General features: G+C 31.5%; 1 protein-coding gene across 1 annotated transcript in view; it reads right to left on the bottom strand.

Annotated features, from left to right (window-relative positions):
- Vha26 (V-type proton ATPase subunit Vha26) overlaps window positions 1-9301 on the bottom strand; it is a 16391-nt gene continuing 7090 nt past the window's right edge. The window contains exon 5 of the mRNA XM_014434428.3: window positions 1-1015. Within this exon, the coding sequence (XP_014289914.1) occupies window positions 813-1015 (203 nt within the window). The 3' untranslated portion in view covers window positions 1-812. The remainder of the gene's footprint in view (window positions 1016-9301) is intronic.

Raw genomic sequence — 9301 nt, 5'->3', positions numbered from 1 at the left:
TTAAATTCTCACAATCCAATTTAATTCCATTTGTAAAATATTTAAATTTATTTTCATCTTTGAAAATACATTTTTTATCTAGATATTTTGATACGAGATACATAAATATTTCAATATTAAGTTGTTTATTTTTTTAAAATACAATATTATACCTATCCACATTATTTTTTCTAAAACAACATATTCCTGATAAAATATAATAACATTCAAATAATAATTTCTTATTTTTTTCACAACTGACTTTGCAGTACATATATATAACAATGATAACTATTCAGAAAAAAAATAAAATAAATATGACAGTAACAGCAGTGATATTACTTTTTTTTTTTTTTTTACAATGTTATATACACCATAAACAGTAAACTTTTAGAGGGAAAAATTCAGAAATGTTTCTCAACCCTCACCTATTTTAAAATATAAAATTAAGTATCCATAAAATTTATGGGATAAAAGGAAGGCCCAGAATGGTTAATTACCAATTTCCTTATTATTTCGGGTTTGTTTTTATTGATATTTTTCAGTATTTAAGACAAAATACTATGGAATGTAAGTGTGTTATGAAAAGGAATCAATTGCCAAGTTCACACCATTCTGTGAAAGAAAAAAATTAATAAGCAAAATACTAAAGGGTTACATATTCCTCTTCTCCTTCTTTTTTTTTTTTGCAATTAAAATAAAAACACTAAAATGGAAAATGAGATTTTTAAATTCCACATAACTAAGTAGATACTAACTAGTACCTCACAGAATGGTAGAACTGATTAATTTCCTTATTATTATACTTTTTTTTTAAGCTGAATTACTGATATTTAGTCATTGAATTTACGGTTCACATTGCTACCGAACAAAGATGTTCTTATTTGTGGCAATAATTGTGCTGATATAAGATCAAGCCTGGATTCGAGAGTATTAGCAATCTTTATACGGCCTCTGGCAGTATAAAGCTCAATGCCACCAGCACATTCAGATGGTAAGTATAATTCGGTATCCAACTTAAGCTGCAAATCCTTACCTAAAAATTGAAATAATTACAAATTTAGTCAAATTTACAACTAAAATAAATCGTATCAATCTGTTTAACCATTTCATTACAGTATGAGTATAGGGATTGAGGATAGGTATAGGATTAGGTTCTTTCCACAAAATATTCAATATGAATACCTGAAAAAAAAATTTCATGATAAAATATATTCAAAAGGAAAGCCATATGATAGTTGGACTCAAAAATTATGAGGATATTTTGTGACAAATAATCTTAAGGTACAGTCTTTTTCAATTGTTTCAATCAGGTAAATAGGATTATAATGTAACTCTTATTACCACAGATTTAGACATCACGAGTCTAGGCCTGGTCCTAACCTAAGATTCATCTATGAATAAATTAGCTTATTCTAATCATACCATAATTTTTCATATCTACATGCTAAAACAGCAAACAAGGGTTAAAAAATCACATATGTAGTCAATGTTGCAGTAATAAATACACCATCACCTAACGTAATACAAAACATACATGTTCAAAGCTAAAATACAATGTTAGTTTAAAAAAAAAGGTTAAAATTTATTCAGATTGGTCTGGTAGGTTATTGAGAAACCTATTGAAAGAATAGCCTCCATTATTTAAATATCTAATCTAAAAACAAATTCACTAATGAACTTACTTGAAAATAAATAACTAAATCAACAACTTATACATACCTAATAGAAAAGAGTTTTCAGATAATTAACAGAATGAAACAATTTATCTCAATAACATCATATTAGCAGACAATAATCAAGAAAGTGGATTTCAGAAGATCCTTAACTACGGAAAAAATGGCCTTTTCAAACTTTAAGGCATAGAAAAATTACAAGAAGATGTCAATTTATTCCTTAACTCAATCCTCTCTAGAGGATTACTTTACTTCTACTAAATTAGAGGAGGCATAATTTGAGGAATACAATAGACCGACAGCAGGTAGCCTGTGATAACGACTTAATGCTGAGTAAGTTGGATAAGGTGAATCCAACTGGGTTACTAATCCTGATGGGACTAGGAAGCATCTGGGAAAAATTGCAGAAGTACATCAATCCCTATTCCCCAGTTTCAGGGTTCTGGATGTAGTGGAACATAGCATTATCTCCTGCAGTACCATAGAGTATTGGGCACTTTATTTATTTTATGTACTAATGAGTATGTAAAGAATAATAAATAAATAAAAGAGTTTAATTGGTAGCTGTGGTACATGAGTAAAATCCCGGACACGCTGTATACCAGAAATGACCTGGAAAGGGGGGAATAATAATTTAATTATTGCTCTATAACAATAAGAAAAATAAGAAATAATTCACTTAAAAGATAAACTATTTTCCTTTAAAGCTAAAAATTTCTTTCAACAATAGAAATTTAACTGTAATTATTTTGAGAAGAAATGAAGGATGTCTGAGTGACAAGAACTGGGAGAGACTGTACCATAAAGCTATTCATTATCCTCTTCAATCGGTCACGAAAATCCAGCAAAAGGCCAATTTACACCAAGTAGTCATAGTCAAAGAGGGAAAAATCAAACAGGAATCTTTGTTGTATCTAGAATTAATTATATCATTAGTTTGATGTTTTGATTAAAAATAGTGTTTAATTAATGAACAGTATGATTTTTATGCCTTCATTTTTGTTGCATCTTTTGGTTTTTTGTAATTATTGATAAAATAGAATAAAGGAAAAGGAATAAGAAATTACAATCCTGATAGGGAACATAAGGAATGTGGTCTACATAACTGACAAAGGAAATCAATTAAATAACAATAATATAAAATTTGATAATTTTAAGTCAAGACCCATTCAATTATCTAGAAAGGATGGAAGCACATATTAAGGAAACTAATTGTTAGTTTATTCAGAAATCAAGGCGTAAAACCTACTGGTCATCAACACCAATATTTTATTCATGTATACATTTAGTGTTCAATTATATAAATGAAAAAAAATACATAGATAAAAAATTCATATATACATACACACACACATATATATACATATTGCTATGTATCGAGGAATTAGCCATGATTTCAACAATATGTCGTTTATTAAGGCTTTTTGCTATCTGTCCCCAATACCTGGTTAGGGTAGGAGTCTCTTACTGCGTCCCCGGATATGAAAACATCTGTATTAAGTTTGTCACATTACCAGAGGCCCCTGAGAAAATTAGATTGGCTAACCTTTAAGTGTTCTAACAAAAATGATAGTTTGTGACGAGGGACCAGAATCAAATTAACCAGGTGCAGGCCTTTCCTGGACAAGACAAACTTTTGGTTACACATCCTCGGCCCTAAGGTGGGGGACGCCTGCCTCGGGAGTCTTCGGACATCAATAACCAATCAGAGAAGAGATTTAAAAATAAGGTAACGCCCTAAAAGGGAAGTGGGAGAAAAGGACAAGAGGGAATTGAGAAGAGCAGACAGACACTCAACAGGAAGGCTTAGACGGGGAAGGACCACCACAGTCAGGATGCACTTCGACCAGACGAAGTCGTGAGAAGGGCCACCAGACCTGGACATCCCTTATGAAACAGAAGACACCTACGGCACTACATCCCACGGCATCAGAAGCTATAAGTATAAATTAACTAATAAGTATTCATGTAATAATCTATATTTTATGGCAACCTTTATCTGAATCATTTGAATCATTTTAATCATAATAACAAATTGTAAATAAATACTTAGTTTCTTTATGTAGTTTATATACTATTAAATAACCTAATAACCACTCTTTATTATCCTATATAATTAATGGTAAGAACATTTTATAAATATAAAGGTATTTAATTGGTAAACTGGTAAACACACAAACTGCCTTAGGAAAGGAATCCAATTATAATAATAGTTTTTTAGGACTCAATTTATAATCAATTAATTAACTTATTTTTGCCTTCAGCGATTATCCTGGCATCCCAAGTAAATCTGCTACTAGTACATAGCATTATTAAATTTTTATTTAATGATTTTATTATATATATACGCATTACATATTTACAAATAGTCCTTGGTTTTTCAGAAAAGACAGTCTTATTTAAATATGTTTCCTCATTTCCCAAGGCCTCTGATATATTTGAAGGTATACCCAGTTCATTTATTCTTCTAGTGTAAAAAACGAACTCTTCGAAGATATGATTTATTGTCATTCTTTGATTACATTTCTTGCATCTGGGTCGATTCTCCTTTGTAATTAAGTGAAGGTGTGTGAGCCTTGAGTGCCCTAGTCTAAGGTGTGTCAATACAACCTCCTCTCTGCGGTTGCCGTGACAAGAGCTGCTCCATGCCTTGACATTTTTCTTAATTGCCTTCACTTTATTTTGCGGGCTGCTGTCCCACAGTGCTTGCCACTCCTGTAATATGGCCTCTCTTAGTGGATGTGTGAGCTCGAACGCTGTCAAGAAAGCTTTACCGCCTACCGGAAGGGTGAGCGCCTCTTTTGCTGCCCTATCAGCCATTTCGTTGCCTCTAATCCCAATATGACTAGGTGACCAGATTAAGTGTATAATTTTTCCATCGTCATACAAAATTTTTATGAGTTCTAAAACACAATGTCAGTGAGTCTGAAATAATCACTACATTTTTAATTGGTAAGTTCTTCACGTGTATCAGTGCCATTGCAATTGTGTCAATTTCTGCTGTATATATACTATAATTTTGGTGCAATTTATGTTTGTAGTTAGTATTTGTGGTTACAAAAGCGGATGCCATAGATGTGCCTGATTCGGATCCGTCTGTAAAAATTAACAAGTGATTGGGTAAAGACTGTATTATTTAATGGTATTGTTTTTTATAGTCTTCCAGTAATGTGTTTTCCTATTGAAATTTTGGTAGATGAAGTTAGTCTGGGTTTTTTATAAGTCCAGGGAGGCACTTCATTTTCTATTGCAGTTAGTTTGATTTGCCTCAGTTTCTATTGTAGAGGCCATTCTCTATGACAGTGGCAATGTAGAGTTCCTTTTTTGTCGGAATTTTGCAGCAAAATTAGGTGGGAAGATGTATTTATAGGTTGGGTGCATGTTTTGTGGGTATAACTTTGTCGTGTAATTAACGGCTAGCTTTTGTCTTCTGAACCGAGGTGGTAGGCTTCGACACACAGACTAAGGTTTGGGCATGTCCTAAAAGCTCCTGTAGCGAGGCGTATTCCTGTGTGGTGTATAGAGTCTAGCTTAGCTAAAACATTTGTACGAGTGAAGCTGTAAACAAAGCTGCTATAATCTATCTTGGAAGAGATTAGAGCTTGATACACTTTAAACATTGCGTTCCTGTCCGCTCCCGAGTTCGCTTCGCTAAGTACCCTTAATATTTTTAATTTTCCAATGCACCTTTTTTTCAATAATTTAATATAATGTTTCCAAGAAAGGCGCCTATCAAATGACAACCCCAGGAATTCATGAACGTTAACATATATGACAAATGAACATTTCCCAAGTAAAGTTCTGGTGATTGTGGTGTGTTCCTTTTCATATTAAAGTGAACACATTTATTTTTTTCAGAAGAGAATTGTAGTCCTGATAATCTGAACCAATTGTTAATGCGATCTTTTTCTTTAATGGAAGAAATGTCTCTTGCTCTGATGAGTGTAACAGTGAAGATAGTGAAACTGAAGATCATCCATGTGAAATTGAAAAAGAAGTAGAGTTTGATAAAGATGAAAAGGAAAAGAATGGAAGGCCTGAACGATTTCGAAAGTTGCCTAAATGGTTTAATGATTACGTCATGGTAAATTTTGCAAATTTTGTTGATCCAAAAACTAATGAAGAAGCAATGAAGTCTAATATCTCTGATGAATGGAAGGTTGCTATGGAAAATAAAATGAGATCTTTAGATGAATCGAAAAACCTGGGTTGCTGTTGATAGACCAATTGATAAAGATGTTCTGGGTGTGAAATGGGTTTTTCACCACAAAAGAAGAGAAAACCTTTAAAGCAAGACTGGTTGTGCGAGGCTTTCAACAAAGTGATCTAGTTGATGAGATTTATGAATTGCAAAATTATCAAGTTTAAGAACACTGTTGAGTATTGATGTAAATCGAAAATATTTTTTACATCAAATGGATTTGAAACTAACGATGACAATATTTATCTGTTGAAAAAGATCACTTTATGGATTACGTGAATCTCCAAGAAACTGGTATGTATACAAGTTTATTGTGAACTTGAATTTTTAGAGAAGTTATATGACTTATGTTTGTACTGTAATCCAGCTGCTGAAATATTTTGTATCTTATTTGTTGATGATTTATTGATCTGTGGGAAAGATTTGAAAGCCATTGAAAAGATCAAAGCTGAACTTATGAAGAGTTTTAAGATGAAGAACTTGGGAGAAGTACCAAGAAGTATCTTGGTATTAATATAGATTACAATCGAGAAAAGGGAGTGATGAAAATGTTACAGTAGAGTTAAGTTTGAGGCATTTCGCCCTATGATTAATGTTTGCTAGACCACTCATATTGTAAGGGGGTGTGTTGGAATATGTACAATATTTGCTATTTGGTAACACTAATTGTATAATAACAAGGGGGAAGGTTCTAGTTGGTTCTAAGTTGTTTTATGTGTGTACAGTTGATTTAAATATAGTGTTTCTTAGCAGTGATAAATTGTATTTCTTTTCTTTATAATTTTAACAGCTCTAGTTCCTTTTATTTTCCTTATTTTATCCCATACGACTTTGCATGGGGTAGAAGAGTTCATGGACTCAATAAATGATTTCCAAGATTCCTTTTTTCTATCATTTACTACATTTCTTCTACATATAGCCTTTTGTTTTTTATATTCAACCAGATTCTCCAAATTCATATTATTTTTTAAAAATTTCTTGAAAGCCTTTCTTCAAAGTTGTATAGCTTTCTTACAAACTAATCACTGGGAAAATATAGAGAATATCTTATGTAAATCTTTAATAGAAAATGCTTTTAGCTGGTTTAAAATAAATAAGTCTAAAATTAATTCCTTTCACAATTTTTAAGCACAATAAATTTTGAGATGGAATTTAAAGAGAATATTCAAATGGGTAAATAGATGGCAGTTTTGGGGGCTGTAAAAATAAAAACCTGAAAGAATACTTATCTGATTGCACAAGAATAATTTCAGTGGGTCTACTAGATGAAATCTCCCTTACACAGATGTTTAGTCGACATTTCGGACAAAGTGACAGTAATTTAGTAATAAGCAGGAAAGCGGATAATATCCCTGATTTGTTTGAGAGTTTTGGAATCAGTAGGAAAACAACAAATATTTATAGATTTAAGAAATGTTAAATAGAATGTAAAGGAAGATTTAAATTTTTAAGACAATATGTGGAACTCAAACCAACGATTAAGAGATAAAACCTGTATATGGACAAATAATGATAAATTCACATGAAAAGAAAAAATAAATCATAGAGAGTATAGCAATAGGCCATATAATCTTAAAACTGAAGAAAATGAATATCAAAAGAAACACACAATTAATCAAAACATCAATATTATAACAATCAGGATCAAAGAAGAATATAATAATCATGATAATGAAGAAAGGGACAGTCAAAGAAAATTTGAATCAAGAAGTTGAGAAAACAAAAATATAAATAAAAGTGGAGAAGAAGACAACTTAACCCCATGAAAAAACCTAAGATAGTGGAAGTCCATAAATAAGATGTTGAGATAAACTTAAAAGTAACTGAGGATACATGGCATAGAATAAAATGACTAAAAAATACTCATTTTGAAAAAATTATCTATTTATTAGTGAACCAAAACCAAGACTTAATTAAGACGAATCTTTCATGCGGCACTCCTTAAGCATTACTATAAATAATCATAACTTTGAATTGTTACTTAATTAGTAAATAAATGTGGATAGTTGTTTTGATGTCATATATAAAATTTTTATTAAGATAGACTTTTTAATAAGAAACAAATCATGAAAAATATGACCGTTCAAAGTGCTGAAGCTGGAGAGCAAGCAGTAAATTGTATTAGGGAAATACTCTGCGAGTTGGGATTATTCATAAACACCCCAAAAAGTTCATGTTTTATCTTAGAGAAGGGAAGTTACTCAGAGAGTACCTAGGGAAATTACAAAGGGAATACTTGCTCAGCCATGATATATGTGCTGCAAAGATACAGAAGCCTGGGCCTTGTGTGATGTCATTAAGAAGTTCCTCTTCAGCGCTGGTCTATGTCCCAAAAATTGACCAATGTAAGGGATGTCTGTTTCAGGTGATTTTTTATTTTGGGGACAAAACTCAAAGCTGTGTAGATGTATTAAGCGTAGATATAAATAGTATAGAAGCATTGTTACCTGTAAAGAAAGTAAGATAGTCCCTAAGTCATTTAAATGGTGTGAATAGGTGTTCTTAATCAAACAAATAGGCCAATGGATTCATGTATGACAGAAAAGTTCTCCCTAGTTCGGAATGGACAAATGCACTAAAATTAAATGTGAACTATGCTCCCCCACGATAAGATAAACGAATGATCAGGAAAGAGTGTCAAGATAGAGGCAAAGAAAGAGTATACTTATACAAAATGTATTCCCTACTTACAGCAAAAGTATACAAGAGAAATTTGACAAAATATGATATTCGGTGAAAGGGCTTTAGTTCGGAAGTAGAGGAACCATCCTTCTTACAACAAGTAATTTTTTGGAGGGACTAGGTGTTGAGAGGAACCAGTTGCAGGGCATGGTGGAAACCACTATTCATTATTCCAGACTAACTGAGAATCCTATATCATCATTAGTATCGGACCTTGGCTGGGTATTATCAACTCTGTGTTGAAAAGGAAAGGGAATAATTCTCCCTAATCTCTTTTAATATTGTCTAATGCACTGATCAGTTTGCTGTATATTAACAACTCACTATAGTATAGCCACTTGCAAGTCAGTCAATTTTCTCCTATTATTTATTACTATAAACTAATATTTATTGTTAATAAATATTAATTATTCATTTATATCAATTAGTTTACCTTGTAACCACAATGTAAAAAAAAAAATTGAAAAATTGTTGATTATAAATATACCAGAGGTGAATGTAGTGATATTTTTTATACATATAAAATAATTAATTGGAAGAATTTCGAGAATCAATATTCATATCGACAATCAACAATCAATCAAGAATTCCGTCAATCATAAAGATGATAAAGACTGCATCTCCCTTACATATCGAAACATTTTGAACATAATAAAATCCACATAATACTTTGTTTTTTCTGCATTTCAGAAGCCCATTTTCTTGTCACTTCCTTTATTCTTGTTTTTCTAAATTCTCACATTTTTAATTTCTTTTATTTATT

This window comes from Halyomorpha halys, unplaced genomic scaffold (assembly GCF_000696795.3).
Source record: "Halyomorpha halys isolate HHAL.00 unplaced genomic scaffold, Hhal_1.1 Scaffold1368.1, whole genome shotgun sequence".
Lineage (NCBI taxonomy): Eukaryota > Metazoa > Arthropoda > Insecta > Hemiptera > Pentatomidae > Halyomorpha > Halyomorpha halys.
The sequence above is the reverse complement of the archived record's forward strand: the minus strand, read 5'-3'. Positions and strand labels throughout refer to the sequence as shown.